The sequence below is a fragment of the Leucoraja erinacea genome, unplaced genomic scaffold (genome assembly GCF_028641065.1).
Source record: "Leucoraja erinacea ecotype New England unplaced genomic scaffold, Leri_hhj_1 Leri_92S, whole genome shotgun sequence".
Classification (NCBI taxonomy): domain Eukaryota; kingdom Metazoa; phylum Chordata; class Chondrichthyes; order Rajiformes; family Rajidae; genus Leucoraja; species Leucoraja erinaceus.
Window position 1 is genome coordinate 274408 of NW_026576872.1, and position 20710 is coordinate 295117.

Below are 20710 nucleotides of genomic sequence, written 5' to 3' on the forward strand. Positions count from 1 at the left end.
CCGTGAGGGTGGTCCAGCTCAGGGCTGGAAGAGGTTGGGACGCTCCCGTGAGGACGGCCAGCCCGAGGGTGGAACGAGGCTCCCGTCGGAGCGGCCGAGCTCGGGAAGGTGCAGGGCTGGCAGCCCGAGGGAGGTCCGGCGCTCAAGTCTGGGCAGCCCAGCCCGGGGAAGAAGCGACGCCCAAGTCGGGGCGGCCCGGTCCGGGGGAGGTTCGGCGCCCAAGTCGGGGCGGCCCGGTCCGGGGGAGAAGCGACGCCCAAGTCGGGGCGGCCCAGCCCGAGGCTGAAGACGGCGCAGTACTCATGTGAGGGTGGCTGGGACGGTGTTCTGGCGGTGGTGACCTGAGTCCGGGGTTCGGCCGCGGGCCAGCGGCTGCTTCTGCAGGACTGGTGGGCGGCAGCTTCAACCACCCCGGGCCGCGGTGTTTGAGCCGCTGGACTGTTTTAACATCGCCCGGGGGGGGGGGGGGGGGGGTATCGCCCCAGCGCAGAGGGAGAAGAGGAGGGAAGAGACTGCAGACCCAAGACTTTTGCCTCCATCACAGTGAGGAGATGCTGGGTGGACTCACTGTGGTGGATGGTAATATGTGTTTATTGTTGTTTTATTGTATTGTATTATATGTATGACTGCTGCAATTTCGTTCAGATTTCTGAATGACAATAAAAGGCTATCTATCTATCTATCTATCTATCTATCTATCTATCTATCTATCTATCTATCTATCTATCTATCTATCTATCTATCTATCTATCTGTCTGCCTATCTGTCTATCTAACTATCTATCTATACTTTGGAGTGTGCTGGGATATTTTACGATGCTAAAATGTCTGAAAAACAAGTTGTTTTAGCAGGTAACGTTGGTTCTGTGAGGGTGATACTGAAGTTATGGCTGACACTGTGTCATTTTCATAAGCAAGGCTGCCTGCTCTTCGTGTATACTACAGGATATTCAGCTGGCGCGATGAAAAGTGATAAGGAAACTCATTTCAACACAGGATTATATTGTAATTTCACTGTGCGATGAACAATAACAGATAGGCAGCTTTTATTCCATAAATGACTGAGTGGAAAACATCCAGTGGAAAATAACAGCGGCAGATTTGTACTCAATGTTTTTAAAAGCATTTCCCCTTAACAGACATCACATTTCTATTTGTTGATGGCGGATTTCTACAACCATTCCATGGATGATGTTAAAGTGGAAATTCAGGAGCAATCTGTGGAGATTCAAACTCTATGTTCAGTTTCAATAGACAATAGGTGCAGGAGTAGGCCATTTGGCCCTTCGAGCCAGCACCGCCATTCAATGTGATCATGGCTGATCATCCCCAATCAGTACCCCGTTCCTGCCTTCTCCCCATATCCCCTGACTCCGCTATCTTTAAGAGCCCTATCTATCTCTCTCTTGAAAGTATCCAGAGAACCGGCCTCCACCGCCCTCTGAGGCAGAGAATTCCACAGACTCACAACTCTCTGTGAGAAAAAGTGTTTCCTCGTCTCCGTTCTAAATGGTTTACCCCTTATTCTTAAACTGTGGCCCCTGGTTCTGGACTCCCCCAACATCGGGAACATGTTTCCTGCCTCTAGCCTGTCCAAACCATTAATAATCTTAACGTTAGAGTAGCTGCCTTACAGCGCCAGAGACCCTGTTTCAATCCTCATTCTGGGTGTTTGTACGTGCGGAGTTTGTATGTTCTTTCCGTGACCTGCGTGGGTTTTCTCCGGGTGCTCCGGTTTCCTCCAAAGACATGCAGGTTTGTCGGAGAATTTCTTTGGTAAAAATTATAAATTGTCCCGTGTGTGTGTGTGTGTGTGTGTGTGTGTGTGTGTGTGTGTGTGTGTGTGTGTGTGTGTGTGTGTGTGTGTGTGTGTGTGTGTGTGTGTGTGTGTGTGTGCGTGTGTGTGTGTGTGTGTGTGTGTGTGTGTGTGTGTGTCTGTGTGTGTGTCCGTGTGTGTGCGTGTGTGTGTGTGTGCGTGCTGTGTGTGTGTGCGTGTGTGTGCGTGTGTGTGTGTATGAGTGCGTGCGTGTGTGCGTGTGAGTGCGTGCGTGTGTGTGTGATCCTGTTTTTGCTGCTAAAACCCAAACAACAAACTGGCACAGAAACGTTTAAATAATTGAAGCTTGCAAAATCCACGGATTTGGTTGACAATTGAATCTTTTAAATAATGCATGCTGTTTCTGATTAGTGTTTCGACTGAAGATTGTAGCTATTGAAGAGAAGACACACAATCTCCACATATAATCCACGATGACCTTTCATCACATCGGGCTTTAACCGGTATCTGTTGCAGTAACCACGATCTCTTGGTGGGACCATTGTGGCTGGGATGACTCACACAAATGCACATCACAGCAAACTAAATGGTAAGGGCCTCCAGTTGTTCCCCATGGAAAAATCACTTATAATGTTAATAAGGCAGGCACCCATCCTTTATTTCTGGGTGTGTGTGTTAAAGATGATTAGCAAGTGAAAGATTTGAGAGCTGCGTGAAGCTTATAGCTCGATAAGCAGCTGCAAAATATTGCATTCAGCAGCTCTGACCATTCAACTAACATGCAATCTATGAACACTTCTAACTGCCACGAATAACAATATTCCTAATTAAAATTGCTCCACCCGTTTAATAATTCTTCTGTTTATTACTCAAATAAATAATGCTGTTTAACCTCAACACTGCTCCAAGCAGAAAGAATGTCGGGCCAAAATACTCTGGAAGGATAAACGGATGAAACATATAAGATTGTTAAGGGTTTGGACACTCTAGAGGCAGGAAACATGTTCCCGATGTTGGGGGAGTCCAGAACCAGGGGCCACACACACAGTTTAACAATAAGAAGTAAGCCGTTTAGAACGGAGACGAGGAAACACTTTTTCTCACAGATTTGTGAGTCTGTGGAATTCTCTGCCTCAGAGGGCGGTGGAGGCCGGTTCTCTGGATACTTTCAAGAGGGAGCTAGATAGAGCTCTTAAAGATAGTGGAGTCAGGGGATATGGGGAGAAGGCAGGAATGGGGTACTGATTGGGGATGATCAGCCATGATCACATTGAATGGCGGTGCTGGCTCAAAGGGCCGAATGGCCTACTCCTGCACCTATTGTCTATTGACCAGAGGACAGAGGTTTAAGGTGAAGGGGAAAATATTTAATTGGTGTCCAAGGGGGAAACTTTTTCACACAAAGGGTGGTGGGTGTCTGGAACGAGCTGCCAGAGGAGGTAGTTGAGGCTGGGACTATCCCAGCGTTTAAGAAACAGTTAGACAGGTACATGGATAGGTCAGGTTTGGAGGGATATGGGCCAAACGCAGGCAGGTGGGACTAGTATACCTGGGACATGTTGGCCGGTGTGGGCAAGTTGGGCCGAAGGGCCTGTTTCCATGCTGTATGACTCTATGATGAGAGGCAGATGCCAGGGGGCCCCAGCCGACTGTCTTCTGCAATGGCTGGAGCCGAGGATTACCGAGTATTTTGGACCAGAGGCAGGCAGAGAATGTACTGCACACCTTTGGGATGTGAGAGGAAACCAGAGCACCCGGAGAAAACCGTCATGGTCACAGGAAGATTGTAAAATCTCTGTACAACTCTGTGGTGTCACGGTGGCACAGCGGTAGAGTTGCTGCCGTACAGCGCCCCAGACCCACGTTCTATCCTGACTGTTCAGGTCCTGCGTAGATTTTAGTTTTGTTTCACGATACAACGTGGCACTGGCCCTTTGGCCAACTGTGTCCACGTCGACCTGCCCCCGCACACTAACACCATTGCTCGGGACAATGTACATTTTACAGAAGCCAATTAACTTACAAACTTGCACGTCTTGAGTGTGGGAAACCAGAGATCCCGGAGAAAACCCACGCAGGTCATGGGGAGGACGTACAAACTCCGCACAGACAGCACCTGTAGTCAGGATCGAACTCTATATCCCTAGACTCCCACTCCCCTGACTCTCAGTCTGAAGAAGGGTCTCAACATGAAACGTCACCCATTCCTTCTCTCCAGAGACGCTGCCTGTCCCGCTGAGTTACTCCAGCATTTTGTGTCTGTCTTCGATGTAAACTAACATCTACAGTTCCTTCCATTAAGTCTTACCTTTAACTCCATCCAGCCTTCCCATTCCATTTGCCATTCGATGGCCATTCACTGGAGCTGCCATCATAACCTTTAAACAAAAGGTCAAACAAAAACATCAGAACATGTTGATTGTCTAATGTCTTGTTGTTTTGCTTTCTTTACACATTCATCATCATCATACAGTAGAATAGATACAATGACAATAGGTGCAGGAATAGGCCATTCGGCCCTTCAAGCCAGCACCGACATTCAATGTGATCATGGCTGATCATCCACAATCAGTACCCCGTTCCTGCCTTCTCCCCATATCCCCTGACTCCGCTATTTTTAAGAGCCCTATCTAGCTCTGTCTTGAAAGTATCCAGAGAACCTGCCTCCACCGCCCTCTGGGGCAGAGAATTCCACAGACTCACAACTCTCTGTGAGAAAAAGTGTTTCTTCATCTCCGTTCTAAATGGTTTACTCCTTATTCTTAAACTGTGGCCCCTGGTTCTGGACTCCCCCAACGTCGGGAACATGTTTCCTGCCTCTAGCGTGTTCAAACCCTTAACAATCTTATATGTTTCAATAAGATCCTCTCTCATTCTTCTAAACTCCAGAGTGTACAAGCCCAGCCGCTCCATTATCTCAGCATATGACAGTCCCGCCATCCCGGGAATTAACCTTGTAAACCTACGCTGCACTCCCTCAACAGCAAGAATGTCCTTCCTCAAATTAGGGGACCAAAATTACACACAATACTCCAGTTGTGGTCTCACTAGGGCTCTGTCCAACTGCAGAAGGACCTCTTAGCCCCTATATTCGATTCCTCTTGTTATAAAGGCCAACATGCCATTTGCTTTCTTCACTGCCTGCTGTACCTGCATGCTTACTTTCATAGACTGATGAACAAGGACCCCAGATCCCGTTGTACTTCCTCTTTTCCCAACTTGCCAGCAACTCATCGTTGAAACCATCAGCGGGCACGGGTTCCTTACGATGCCGTGTACGACAGTGATCGCAACTTCTACTGAAGTGTGGATGGCCGTCGGCTCGCTAGAAGCTCATCCGCCCTTTGACAGGTCTTGTTTTTGGTCCTGCTGGGGGTCCACAGCCCCCTCCTCACCTGGCAAACCAGGTGGGGGAGACGGTTTAGTCGCCGACTATCCGACCATGGAGCGGGTAGCACGGGATTACATGGTACCCGTGGCTGGGGGAACTTCCCCTGACCCGACTTTACACATTGCTATGCAGTAACTCACACATAAAATAAGAATATATTTACAACACGGACAACTAACTTGTGGGAACTCATGTAAACGCGTGGCTTAATTCAAGACTGAATGTTGAGATAGACAATAATATAATATAATAATAATCTTATTTATATAGCACATTTTTAGTCAACTTGCATTGACCCCAAAGTGCTTCACATAATTACATTACATTTACACACAGGCAAAGGTGGGTGAAGTGTCTTGTCCCAAGTACACAACGACAGTATGCACTCCAAGCGGGATTCGAACCGGCTACCTTCCAGTCGCCAGCCCAACACTTAGCCCATTGTGCCACCTGTCAATGGAGCAGCTGACAGTAACCAATGGCCAATTCTCACACACAAATTTAGTTCCATCAAAGATGGATTTCTCCTCAATGTGTTGGCCAGTAAAGATTTATACAAATTCGTATTGTCCCAACAGATATGGCACAGCGGTGTTTACAGCTGCCTCACAGCGCCAGAGACCCAGGTTCGATCCAGAGTACGGGTGCTGTCTGTATGGAGTTTGCATGTTCTGGACTTGACACGCACATTTCCTGAAGCTACTTGGTCTTGCTGTCGTTGATGGCGAGGTTGTTTATCTTGACACCATCTTATTAATCTCTCTATCTTCCTTCTATACTCCACCTTGTGGGGTCATGTCGATCGCGGCCCTGTTTCCATCGATCTCTCCACCACCACACACAAGAAACACAAGAAGCAACAAGACAGACACAATGTGTACAGATGCCGAGACGTGTGATCAGATCTGGCCGAACAACTTGTAATCTTGTGTGTGGACTCAACAACAACAACAAGACTCCATCTTGTCCCAAGAACTGACCAACTTGTAAATGGAGTTGGTGTAGAATTTGACCGCAGTGCCGTGAGTGTATAGGGTGTGTGGTAGAGGGCTGGGAATGTATCCTTGCAGGGCATTGCTGTTGAGAATTATCCTGGAAGATGTTTTCCTCTGACCTCACTGATTGTGGTCGATAAGTCAGGAAGTCAAGGATCCAGTTGCAGTACGAGAGGGTGGTTTCTCCCAGATCCAGTCTGAAGAAGAGTCTCGACCAGAAACGTCACCCATTCCTTCTCTCCAGAGATGCTGCCTGTCCCGCTGAGTTACTCTGGCGTTTTGCGTCTATCTTATGAAGTTGGTTTAGGTTGTGGTGTAGTTGGTATCATGGTGATGAGGGCAGAGCTTTAGACTTTGGACATACAGTGTGGAAACAGACCCTTTGGCCAACCAATCCGTAATGTTCCCAAAGATACGGCACAGTGGCGTTTTACAGCATCCTCACAGCGCCAGAGACCCGGGTTCGATCCTGACTACGGGTGCTGTCTTGTACATTCTCCCTGTGACCGCGTGGATTTTCCCCGAGATCTTCGGTTTCCTCCCACACTCCAAAAACGTACAGGTTTGTAGGTTAATTGGCTTGGTATGAATGTAAAATTGTCCCTAGTGTGTGCAGGATAGTTTTAATGTGCGGGGATCGCTGGTGCGGACTAGGTGGGCCGAATGGCCTGTTTCCGCGCTGTAACTCGAAAACTAAATTAAATATCAAAGGGAATGTCTCGCAAGAAGGAATGCAGCATTGTTGATTCTTGTCCTAGAGCCATCTTCCTTGGTACTACTGTATTCGTACAAATACCTCAATCAGCAACAGATGAATGGTGCAGCCTTGTACATCTTGCATTTTCTACGACAATGAATAGCTATTGACTGGAGTTTACACTGAAATTGGTCAATGATCCCAGGGGAATGCTTCAGGAATCAATCAGTGATATTTTGCTGACAGTGTTTTCAAAATTAACTCCATAATTGGCTCGAGAAAATTGATCTGGTATCAACTGTGGAAGAAATGCAATGCTGTGGCAGGAATGTTGCAACCAGGGCTCTTAGAAACATAGACAATAGGTGCCGTGGAGGCCAATCTGAATCTGAATCTGAATCTGAATTCAGCCCTTCGAGCCAGCACCGCCATTCATTGTGATCATGGCTGATCGTCCACAAAAATCAATAACCCGTGCCTGCCTTCTCCCCATATCCCTTGATTCCACTAGCCCCTAGAGCTCTATCTAACTGTCTCTTAAATCCATCCAGTGATTTAGAAACATTGAAACATAGAAAACAGGTGCAGGAGTAGGCCATTCGGCCCTTCGAGCCTGCACCGCCATTCAATATGATCATGGCTGATCATCCAACTCAGTATCCTGTACCTGCCTCCACTGCCCTCTGTGGCAGGGAATTCCACAAATTCACAACTCTCTGGGTGAAAAAGTTTTTTCTCACCTCAGTCTTAAATGACCTCCCCTTTATTCTAAGACTGTGGCCCCTGGTTCTGGACTTGCCCAACATTGGGAACATTTTTCCTGCATCTAGCTTGTCCAGTTATAATTTTATATGTTTTATATCATATCTAGATGAATATAATTGACAAACAAAGCCAAAGAGAGATGAGAAATATAGTTTCATGCATCTAAGGACAGTGGAAGAAGATTCAATTGTAAATTTCAAAGAATTGATGTCACGGTTTTGGAGCAGGCAGCGTGGAGTGTGATTCATTAGACATCTCAAAAGAAATAGAAGAGAGACAGAAAAAGCTGGAGTAACTCAGCGGAACAGAAGAGAAGGAATGGGTGACGTTGCATGTCGAGACACTTCTTCAGACTGCTCAAGATTTAGTTTTGTTTATTGTCCCGTATACCAAGGTACAGTGAAAAGCTTTTTACTGTATGCTATCCTGCCAGCAGAAAGAATGTACATAATTACCATATAACTATATAACAATTACAGCACGGAAACAGGCCATCTCGGCCCTACAAGTCCGTGCCGAACAACTTTTTTTCCCCTTAGTCCCACCTGCCTGCACTCATACCATAACCCTCCATTCCCTTCTCATCCATATGCCTATCCAATTTATTTTTAAATGATACCAACGAACCTGCCTCCACCACTTCCACTGGAAGCTCATTCCACACCGCCACCACTCTCTGCGTAAAGAAGTTCCCCCTCATGTTACCCCTAAACTTCTGTCCCTTAATTCTGAAGTCATGTCCTCTTGTTTGAATCTTCCCTATTCTCAAAGGGAAAAGCTTGTCCACATCAACTCTGTCTATCCCTCTCATCATTTTAAAGACCTCTATCAGGTCCCCCCTTAACCTTCTGCGCTCCAGACAGAACCTTCTGCGCTCCATTACAATCGAGCCATCCACTGTGTACAGATACAGGATGAAGGGAATAATGTTTAGTGCAGGAAGTCTGATTAAAGATAGTCCGAGGGTCTCCAATGAGGTAGATGGTGGCTCGGGACTGCTCTCTAGTTGGTGATAAGATGGTTCAGTTGCCTGATAACAGCTGGGAAGAAACTGTGCCTGAATCTGGGATAGAAATGACACAGGTACAATGAGGGGAAGAGAGGGTGAATTCACAGAGTCTTTCACCCAGGGTAAGGGGGTCAAGAACCAGATGACATGGTTTAGAGATACAGCGCAGAAACAGGCCCTTCGGCCCACCGGGTCCGTGCCGACCAGCGATCCCCGCACATTAACACTAGGGATAATTTTTACATTTACCAAGCCAATTAACCTACAAACCTGTACGTCTTTGGGGTGTGGGAAGAAACCGAAGATCTCGGACAAAACCCACGCAAGCCAAGGGGAGGACGTACAAACTCTGCACAGACAGCACCCGTAGTCGGGATCGAACCCGGGTCTCTGGCGCTGCATTCGCCGTAAGGCAACAACTCTACCACTGTGCCACCGTGACCGCCTTTCATGTTTATGATGAGAGGGGAAGATTTAATAGGAACTAGAGGGGCAACTTTTTCCACACAGTCTATGGAACAATTTGCCAGACAACTCACTTGAAGTAGGTACAATAACAACATTTAAAAGATAAGTGAACAGGTCCAGGTTCCAGGACAAGGGGTCACAGCTTAAGGATAAGGGGGAAATCCTTTAAAACTGAGATGAGAAGAACTTTTTTCACACAGAGAGTGGGGAATCTCTGGAACTCTCTGCCACAGAGGGTAGTTGAGGCCAGTTCATTGGCTATATTTAAGAGGGAGTTAGATGTGGCCCTTGTGGCTAAAGGGATCAGAGGGTATGGAGAGAAGGCAGGTACGGGATACTGAGTTGGATGATCAGCCACGATCATATTGAATGGCGGTGCAGGCTCGAAGGGCCGAATGGCCTACTCCTGCACCTAATTTCTATGTTTCTATGATAGGAGAGGCTTAGAATGATATGGGCCAAATGCAGGTAAATGTGATTAGATGACATGGTGCATCTTGGTGGGCACGGGTAAGTTGGGCCGAAGGGCCTGTTTCTGTGTTGCCTGTCTCTATGACTTCTTTGTGCTGTCGTCTTCAATTTTTTTTTGCTGATCACAACCCTTTAATAAAATTGGTGTCAAAACCTGGGAGTTTGTGTTTACAACACATAAGCCACCACACCCTGCCTGTGCCCAGCAATTGCAAAAAGTACTTTTCAATGAAAGGCGTTCATGGTGGCACAGCGGTAGAGTTGTTGCATTACAGCGCTTACAGCACCGGAGACCCGGGTTCGATCCCCACTACGGGTGCTGTCTGTACAGAGAGTTTGCACGTTCTCCCCGTGACCGGCGTGGGTTTTCTCCGGGATCTTTGGTTTCCTCCCACACTCCAAAGCGTACGGGTTTGTGCGCTAACTGGCTTGGTGTGTGTATAAATTGTCCCTAGTTTGTGTAGGATAGTGTTAATGTGCGGGGATCGCTGGGCGACGCGGACCCGGTGGGCCGAAGGGCCTGTTTCCGCGCTGTATCTCTAAACTACACTAAACTAAAATTTAGAACGGAGATGAGGAAAAACCTTTTCACCCAGAGGGTTGTGAATCTGTGGAATTCTCTGCCTCAGAAGGCAGTGGAGGCCGGTTCTCTGGATGCTTTCAAGAGAGAGTTAGACAGAGCTCTTAAAGATAGCGGAGTCAATGGATATGGGGAGAAGGCAGGAACGGGGTACTGATTGTGGATGATCAGCCATGACCACAGTGAATGGCGGTGCTGGCTCGAAGGGCCCAATGGCCTCTACTCCTGCTCCTATTATCTATTGTCGAAATAAACTAAACTAGATTTCTTTGCATTTAGCTGAAAACAAAAGCTACTGGACGTTAGCAAGCATGAATTTGCAGGAAGCAATGATCATCTATTCATGGTTGGCGCCTGGCAGTAATGTCTTTGCAACTGCAGGTCACATCAACCCCAGGGAACAATTAAACTGGCTGCACAGATTTCACACTGACAGCTGTGCTCTGAAGAAAGATGTCTTCATGTCCCTATTACCACAGTAACTTCAGCAGCATCTCAGCAGAGTAGAACGCCCACAGGCCACAAAGGGCACGATGGAGGTGTTGGCTGGAGACTCATCCCAGCTGTCATTGTCACCATCCTCTCTCTCTCCTGCATCCACCCTGCCTTTCACAGTCTCCACCATCACTCCCATTCTCCAAACTCACATTCCACCATTATCACTTTAGTTTACCATCACGGTGCAGTGAAAAGCATTTGTTGTGTGCTAACCAGTCAGCGGAAATACAATACAGGATTAACATCGAGCCGTCCACAGGTGCAGCATAAAGGGAACAATGTGAATAAGGTTTGATTCAAGATTCAAGCTTCAAGATTCAAGATTCAAGATTCAAGATCCAAGAGTACTTTACAAATGCCCTTCTAAAGTCCACAATCAGCTCCTTCGTTTTTATGACATTCAAGAGGAGGCTGTTATCCTGGCACCAGAGTGCCAGATCAGCCACCTCTATTCTCATCATTGTCTGAGATCAGGCCCACCACCACAGTGTCATCAGCAAACTTGATTATTGAATTGGAGCTGAACCTAGCCACACGGTCGTGTGTGTACAGGGAGTACAATAGGGGGCTGAGGACGCAACCCTGGGGCGATCCTGTGCTCAGGGTGTGGGGAGGGATTGGATGTATTTCCTCCCATCTTGACTACCTGGGGCCTGGCGGTGAGAAAGTCCAGGACCAAGGCACACAGGGGGGTGTTCAGCCCCAGTTCCAGCAGCTTCCCGGCCAGTCTGGTGGGGACTATGGTGTTGAAGGCTGAAATGAAGTCAATGAACAGCATCCTCACGTAGCCCCCCCTTCTGGCTGTCAAGGTGAGTGAGAGCGGTGTGCAAGACCTGGGAGACCGCATCGTCCGTGGACCTGTTTGGACGGTTTGCAAACTGCAACGGGTTCACTTTTTCACAGAGTGGTGAGTCTGTGGAATTCTCTGCCTCAGAGGGCGGTGGAGGCAGGTTCTCTGGATACTTTCAAGAGAGATCTGGATAGGGCTCTTAAAGATAGCGGAGTCAGGGGATATGGGGAGAAGGCAGGAACGGGGTACTGATTGGGGATGATCAGCCATGATCACATTGAATGGCGGTGCTGGCTCGAAGGGCCGAATGGCCTACTCCTGCACCCGTTGTCTATTGTCTATTGACAGTTAAACACTTTGATTCTGAAAACAATCCGGTGAATTTAACATCCACAAAAATCTCACAGGGTTTAAGGGTGGAATTACCAACAGATTCAGATAACGTCATTAGAACTAATTGGCAAAATAAACCACTGCACTCAAAGATCCCAAGAGTTATTGACAACATTAGCTGGAGGCAGGGCTCTAGACTTTCCAATCACTGAGATACATCATAAATTCATGCTCTAATAAAAGGATGTTCTAATATTTTCCTTCAGTTCCCAGCAGTCAGTGTGAAATTTGTATTTAACTGTTCTCTTGGGGAGCAGGTTGGAATTGCAAAAGATATGCATCGTACACGGGTAAAAGCTTTTAAAAAGCTTTTTGCCCATGTACACAAAGGAGAACAGTCAAGATGATTAAACGGCATGGAGTTGTTTAGTTTAATGTCGAGATACAGCCTGTAAACAGGCCCTTCAGCCCATCCAGTCCACACAGACCATCGATCACCCGTTCACACTAGTTCTATGTCAAGAGTCAAGTCAAGATTCAAGAGACTTTATTGTCATGTGTCCCAGATAGGACAATGAAATTCTTGCTTTGCTTCAGCACAATAGAATATAGTAGGCATGAATACAGAACAGATCAGTGTGTCCATATACCATTGTATAATTATATACACACATGAGTAAATAAACTGATAATGAATGTGGAGAGTTTTGTCCGAGCCCAGTTTAATAGCCTGCTGACCGTGGGGAAGTGGCTGTGGGGAAGTGGCCGTGGGGAAGTGGCCGTGGGGAAGTGGCCGTGGGGAAGTGGCCGTGGGGAAGTGGCCGTGGGGAAGTGGCCGTGGGGAAGTGGCTGTGGGAAGTGGGGAGGTGGCGTGGGGAAGTGGCCGTGGGGAAGTGGCCGTGGGGAAGTGGCCCTGTGGGGAAGTGGCTGTGGGGAAGTGCTGGGGAAGTAGCTCACAGTGAGAGGAATGTGGGAAGTTATCCCACTTTCACATCCACTCCCGACATATTAAGGACAAATTTTTATTTTACAGATGACAATTATCATATATCTTTGGGAGCTGAGAGGAAACAGGGAGAACATGCAAACTCCACACAGACAGCACTCGGGGTTCCAATCAGGGTGTCTCTGGTGCCGTGAGGCAGCAGTTTTATCATCTTAAGGAGACTGTGCTATTGGAGATATTGGTCAGATATTGTTGAGGGGGGAAAAGGTTTAATAGGAACCTGAGGGGCAACTTCTTTACACAATGGGTGGTGGGTGGATGGAACGAGTTGCCGGATAGAGCACGTTTAGAGAGCTATGGGCTGAGCTCAGGCAGGTGGGACCAGTTTAGATGCAACATGTTAGTCATCAACAGACTGGTTCCACCAAGATGCAGGACAGAACACCACCACTCCTCCCCCTTCTGCCGTGGGGTAGACTGAGACTGACCCCTCCCCCCCCCCCCCCCCCCCCCCCCCCCCCCCCCAATCTTTGCTCACCACCAAAACTTTAATTTCATGTTCAATAAAATTCTTTCCTATCGTATCAATAGACAATAGGTGCAGGAGGAGGCCATTCGGCCCTTCGAGCCAGCACCGCCATTCAATGTGATCATGGCTGATCATTCACAATCAGTACCCCGTTCCTGCCTTCTCCCCATATCCCCTGACTCCGCTATCTTTAAGAGCCCTATCTAGCTCTCTCTTGAAAGTATCCAGAGAACCTGCCTCCACCACCCTCTGAGGAAGAGAATTCCACAGACTCACAACTCTCTGTGAGAAAAAGTGTTTCCTCGTCTCCGTTCTAAATGGCTTACCCCTTATTCTTAAACTGTGCGGCCCCTGGTTCTGGACTCCCCCAACATCGGGAACATGTTTCCTGCCTCCAGCGAGTCCAAACCCTTAACAATATTATATGTTTCAATGAGATCTCCTCTCATCCTTCTAAACTCCAGAGTGTACAAGCCCAGCTGCTCCATTCTCTCAGCATATGACAGTCCTGCCATCCTGGGAATTAACCTTGAGCCCTATCAAGCTCTCTCTTGAACCGGCCTCCACCACCCTCTGAGGCAGAGAATTCCACAAATTCACAAACCCCTGTGTGAAAAAGTGTTTCCTCGTCTCCGTTCTAAATGCCTTACCCCTTATTCTTAAACTGTGGCCCCAACATTGGGAACATGTTTCCTGTCTCTAGTGTGTCCAAACCCTTAATATTGTATGGTATGATGTGGGCAAGCTGGGTCAAAGGGCCTGTTTACACACTGTATGACTCTCTGAGATAGAAGGGAAGCAAAGGAGACTACGTACTATGAGCAACATTCACCAACAGGGCAGGTGTGTCCACATTGTGGGGATGGAAATTTGGAAGTATCCCGAGCTAATTCTGCTACCACCATCATCTCCATTGCCACAAGTGATGGCTCCCACTGATTGTCTCCGGAAGCCTGTGTCCTTTTCAGGATGGACGATGACAATAGGTGCAGGAGTAGGCCATTCGGCCCTTCGAGCCAGCACCGCCATTCAATGTGATCATGGCTGAAGGACCTACTCTCAACTCCTCCTGTTATGAAGGCCAACATGCCATTCGCTTTCTTCACTGCCGGCTGTACCTGCATGCTTCCTTTCCTTCTTGATATTAAGATTAGCCATGAAAGGGGTTGGACAGGCTAGATGCAGGAAGATTGTTCCCGATGTTGGGGAAGTCCAGGACAAGGGGTCACAGTTTAAGGATAAGGGGGAAATCTTTTAAAACCGAGAGGAGGAGAACTTTTTTCACACAGAGAGTGGTGAATCTGTGGAACTCTCTGCCACAGAGGGTAGTTGAGGCCAGTTCATTGGCTATATTTTAGAGGGAGTTAGATGTGGCCCTTGTGGCTAAAGGGATCAGGGGGTATGGAGAGAAGGCAGGTACGGGATACTGAGTTGGATGATCAGCCATGATCACATTGAATGGCGGTGCAGGCTCGAAGGGCCGAATGGCCTACTCCTGCACCTAATTTCTATGTTTCTATGAATGAAGGCAGAGTTGGTGGTGTCCCACATGATTCAGCTCTGAGAGACGCTGTCTACAATGCAGCTTAATCAGTAAACTGGATACAGAGCGATGCAGTTTGCTGCTAATACTTGTGTTTTTGCTAGAGGTTTCAGTGCTGCAGTTTCTTGAGCCTTCACAAATATCCTTCTCAGCTTCTGCTATTTATCCTGGTGCCTCCGGCAGAGATTCAGTAACACTCTACCCTTCTGACCTTGCTGGGGGAGAATCGAATGTCTCGCCTTGTTATTCCTCTGTCCAGCACCACAGGAACATGCCTTGTTAAAGCAGCTGTTGAAGTCGCCGTGTCCAAGCATATTACACAACTTACAGCATTTGTAAATCTGAACAAGGGTCTCGACCCAAAACGTCACCCGTAGCTACTCCCCAGAAACGCTGCCTGTCCCGCTGAGTTACTCCAGCTTTTTGTGTTTATCTTAGGCATTATACTTTATACTTTAGAGATGCAGTGTGGGTACAGGCCATTCGGCCCACCGAGTCCACGTCGACCAGCGATCACTCCGCACCAAAGATCCCGTAGGATACTAGTGCGGAGATGGAAGCCGGTTACGGAAACATCCTCGTAAAAATAAAAGATATTTGGGAAAAATCTTCTCCTCATTTTCAGAATTATAATTTATTAACACAAACTGTTCCCCCGCAATGGTGCTTGCACTGCGAGTCGGGTCGGGTCGGGTTACTGAAATGGATGAAAAAAAGGCCCACGTTCCACACCGTTGCGTACTACACGTCAGCCTATTACATTTAGCAGGAGTGGTCTATCTTGCTCCGTTATAGGATCTTTGCTGCAAATGGCAACTCAAATTTCACTGCACCAGAAATGGTGTCTGTGACAATAAATGTCCTTTGTCTTATTCAGCTCAAAGACACAAAACAAAGATCAGCCACATCAAGGGATTTAAACACTGGTGAATAAAAAATAGTTTTGTGCTTGGATTTAAAAGAGTCGATGGAGGGGGCAGATCTGATCAGGAGGGAGATGATGTTCCACAGTCTAGGGGCCACAACAACAAAGGTACGGTCACCCTGAGCTAAGTTTAGATTGCGGGACGGCTAGGAGCCCCAAGTCAGCCGAACTGAGGGACCTGGAGGTAGAGTAAGGGGTAAGGTGGTCTGTGATATAGGGGGGAGCAAGCCTGTTTAGGGCTTTATAGACAAACAGGAGAATCTTAAAATCAACTGTGAACTGTACTGGCAGCCAGTGGAGAGAGGCCAGAATGGGGGAAATATGGTTCCTCTTCCAGGTACCTGTCAGGAGCCTGGCTGCGGCGTTCTGGACCAGTCGCAGGCAGGACAGGGATGACTGATTGATCCCAGTATACAGGGAGTTGCAGTACTCCAGGCGAGAGGGTATGAAAGCGTGGATGACTTTCTCCAGATCTTTGAATGAGGGGAGCGGATTTATTTTGGAAATGGTACAAAGCTGGAAGTAACTGGCATTTACTACTGAATTGATTTGCTTGTCAAAATAATAATTGATTTGCTTGTCAAAATAAAGGCAAACTTAATGGTAGGAGTGAAATGAGAGCGTGGCTGTGGTGGTGTGGGTCTCTGATGATGTTGCGACTCCTGTAGATCTCTTCGATGGTGGTTCCAATCATAGAAGGGATCACACAAGAATTTCAAAGGGGAAAAGGGTGATACTAGAGAATAAGACCAATCCATACCATCAATGCACGGTTGCAGAATCTGGAATGATCTTCAGATTTACGACCAACCAGATGGGAAGGCGAGGAGGATTTTCCTTTAAGCATGATTTGTTATGATCTGAAAATATTCTCAAAGAGCAGATCCAATAATAACTCTCAAAAGAGAGCTGGAAATATATGTGAAATGTAAGACAGTACAGGGCTTTGTGTTGCAATCATTGAATAGGTAGGAAAGGCATGATCAGCTGCTTTTGATTCTCTGTGAAAAACCTCCTGATTTTATAGATAGGAAGTATCATAAAAAATCTAAACCATAATACAAAATGTAATAAACTGACACCTTTTGAAGATGATGTGGAAAATACAGTTGGTTTAACACAATTAAGCAGAATTAAATTATGTAAAACCCCAAAGAGGATAATCAATGTTGTTTGCGATCAACATACCACAGTAAGTATCAAGTCATGCATCTTAGATAAATATTCTTTTTTAGTTCAGTTTAGTTTAGTTTAGCTTTGTTTGGAGATACAGGGTGGAAACTGAGGCTGCACGGACCGGACCAGAGATCACGCACATTAACAGCATCCAACACCAGGGACAGTTTTACATTTATACCAAGCCAATTAACCTACAAACCCGCATGTCTTTGGGATGTGTGGGATGTGGGAAACCGAACTTCTCGGAGAAAACCCACGCAGGTCACGGGGAGAACGTAAAGCTCCATACAGCCCAGCACCCATAGTCAGGATCGAACCCGGGTCTCTGGAGCTGTAAGCGCGGTAAGCAGGGCTGCCAACTCTCACACTTTGAGCGTGAGAATCACTCATTTGGACAAATTCTCACGCTCTCACGCTGATTACAAATTTCTCACACTCAATGAAAATTTCAAAACTCATATAAACTGCATGGGCCACGGGTGTTGGAGAGTCGGGGCTGAGGGAGGGATGGAAGCAGAAGCAGCGGCGGGTACAGTTGCGGGGAGCCGGGGCTGGCGAGTGTAGTCGGGGCTGGCGAGTGTAGTCGGGGCTGGCGAGTGGAGTGGGGGCTGGCGAGTGTAGTCGGGGCTGGCGGGTGTAGTCGGGGCTGGCGAGGGTAGTCGGGGCTGGCGAGTGTAGTCGGGGCTGGCGAGTGTAGTCGGGGCTGGCGAGTGTAGTCGGGGCTGGCGAGTGTAGTCGGGGCTGGCGAGTGTAGTCGGGGCCGAGTGTAGTCGGGGCTGGCGAGTGTAGTCGGGGCTGGCGAATGTTTGCGGACTGGTGAGTGTTTGCGGCGCTGGTGAGTGTTTGCGGGGCTGGCGAGTTGCTCGTTGCAGCTCTGGACATAGAGCAGTCTTAGTGCAAGAGTCCCGGGCCGTCGGAAGCGTTGCGCGGCTGCAGTTAGGGACACGGACTCTCAAAGGGAGGGGGTGAAGAGAGGGGAAGGAGACAGGGGGACAGAGAGAGGGGGTGAGAGGAGAGAGTGGGGGGAGAGACAGAGGGGGGCGGGAATGGGGAGAGAGAGGAGGGAGAGAGGGGGGGGGGAGAGAGAGGGGGAGGGAGAAGGGGGGGGAGAGAGGGGGAAGAGAGATGGGGTGAGAGGGAAGGCGAGGGAGAGAGGGGAAGAGTGAGAGGGCAGAGAGGGGGAGAGGGGAAGAGGGAGAAGAGAGAGGGAAGAGAGAGAGGGGGTGGAGGGTGGAGAAAGTGTAGAAACATAGAAAATAGGTGCAGGAGTAGGCCATTCGGCCCTTCGAGCCTGCACCGCCATTCAATATGATCATGGCTGATCATCCAACTCAGTATCCCGTACCTGCCTTCTCTCCATACCCCCTGATCCCCTTAGGCACAAGGGCCACATCTAACTCCCTCTTAAATATAGCCAATGAACTGGCCTCGAGTACCCTCTGCAGCAGAGAGTTCCAGAGATTCACCACTCTCTGTGTGAAAAAAGTTTACCTCATCTCGGTCCTAAAGGATTTCCCCCTTATCCTTAAGCTGTGACCCCTTGTCCTGGACTTCCCCAACATCGGGAGCAATCTTCCTGCATCTAGCCTGTCCAACCCCTTAAGAATTTTGTAAGTTTCTATAAGATCCCCCCTCAATCTTCTAAATTCTAGAGAGTATAAACCAAGTCTATCCAGTCTTTCTTCATAAGACAGTCCTGACATCCCAGGAATCAGTCTGGTGAACCTTCTCTGTACTCCCTCTATGGCAATAATGTCTTTCCTCAGATTTGGAGACCAAAACTGTACGCAATACTCCAGGTGTGGTCTCACCAAGACCCTGTACAACTGCAGTAGAACCTCCCTGCTCCTGTACTCAAATCGCGGGGTGACACCTGTATGGTTGTGAGTGCCGGCAAGCCGCAAGTGGGACGGGCCCTTTAACATTTCACATTCAACTTAACATACTGAAAAGTGGTACAATGTATAGGGTCTGTCACAGAAATCTGAAGGAAATGATCCCACTGCTGTGTCCAAGTGATCTGCATGCAGGGGCAGCAATTGGTTTAGGCATCTTCGGTAGGCCCACTAAGAGACATGCGTTTTTTCCTCATTGTGATGTTTAGTTGAGAGAGATTAGAGATACAGCCTGTAAACGTGCCACGCCACATCGATCACCCGTTTCCACTAGTTCTATGTTATCCAACTTTCTCATCCACTCCCTACACACTAGGTGCAATGTACAGAAGCCAATTAACCCACAAACCCTCACGCCTCTTTGGATGTGGGAGGAAACCGGAGCATCCGGAGAAAACGCAAGCTGTCGCAGGGAGGACTTGCAAACTCCACACAGACAGCACCCGAGGTCAGGGTCGAATTTGGGTCCCTGGTGCTATGAGGCAGCAGATCTGCCAGCTGCACCACTGTGCTATCCAATGCAATGTTTATATTCATAAAACAAAAATGAAATGGACATTCATGTCCAAACAATTTACCCAACAGTACTGTGATCTTTTAAATTTCTAATTCATGGGGTGGCTTCCATAAATATGACTAAATCAAACCTTTGTTCATGTTCATAGGAGCAGAATTAGGCCATTCGGCCCATCAAGTCTACTCCGCCATTCAATTATGGCTGATCTATCTCTCCCTCCTAACCCCATGCTCCTGCCTTCTCCCAATAACCCCTGACACCCGCACTAATCAAGCACGGTGACACAGCGGTAGAGTTGCTACCGTACAGCAGTTGCAGCGCCGGAGACACGGGTTCGATCCCGACTACGGGCGCTGTCTGTACGGAGTTTGTACGTTCCCCCCGTGACCTGCGTGGGGTTTTTCCGAGATCTTCGAGATCTTTCAGGCTCGAAGGGCCAAATGGCCTCGCCCTGCACCTATTTTCTATGTTTTGTTTTCCTCCCACACTCCAAAGACGTACAGGTCTGTTGGTTAATTGGCTTGGTGTAAATGTAAAATTGTCCCTGATGTGTGTAGGATAGTGTTAGTGTGCGGGGATCGCTGGCCAGCATGGACTCGGTGGGCCGAAGGGCCTTTTTCCACGCTGTATCTCTAAACTAAATCTCTTAGATTTAGATCTTAAATGTACCTTAAAATCTATCTGTGTAAACCAGCGTCTACAGTTCCTAATGTCTACTATAAATCAAGCCTTTATTCTGGCCCTCACTGGCAGCGGAATCATCTGTTTCACAATAATTCCATTATTAGAACAAATAGAATTAATTTCTTTGACGCGATTAATGAATTAATTTCTTTGACTGCCGTTTAAAAGTTCCATTAAACACATTCAGAAAATCATTGATGTTCCTCCTCCACCAGCATCTGTTCTCAATGGGCAGGCCCCGTTTCCCTGGCAACCACAATTGTGATGTGGAAGGTGTATCTGGTGGAATAGATAAGGGCGAATGGAAGGGAAGTGGAGTTCTTGGATTTGATGAAACTTTTGTTGAAGTCGCCCATAAAAGGATAGCATGTGGTTTAGTTTAGTTTAGTTTAGAGATACAGCGCGGAAACAGGCCCTTCGGCCCACCGAGTCCGTGCCAACCAGCAATCCCCAGACACTAACACAATCCTACACACACTAGGGACAATTCACACTTATACCAAGCCAATTAACCATCAAACCTGTACGTCGTGGGAGGAAACCGAAGATCTCGGAGAAAAGTCAAGTCAAGTTTATTCATCACATACACATACGAGATCGGCAGTGAAATGAAAAGTGACAAAACTCACGCAGGTCTCGGGGAGAACGAACAAACTCCGTACAGACAGCACCCGTAGTCAGGATCGAACCTGGGTCTCCGGTGTTGCAAGCGCTGTAAG

The 20710-nt window shown here is 47.8% G+C and overlaps 1 protein-coding gene across 4 annotated transcripts in view; it reads right to left on the bottom strand.

The window, feature by feature from the left end:
• Nucleotides 1–20710, bottom strand: part of LOC129695067 (uncharacterized) — a 146858-nt gene that overhangs the window by 11178 nt on the left and 114970 nt on the right. For all 4 annotated transcript variants that reach the window (XM_055631820.1, XM_055631821.1, XM_055631819.1 and 1 more), the window contains one exon: nucleotides 4085–4154. In XM_055631820.1, the coding sequence (XP_055487795.1) occupies nucleotides 4085–4154 (70 nt within the window). The remainder of the gene's footprint in view (nucleotides 1–4084; nucleotides 4155–20710) is intronic.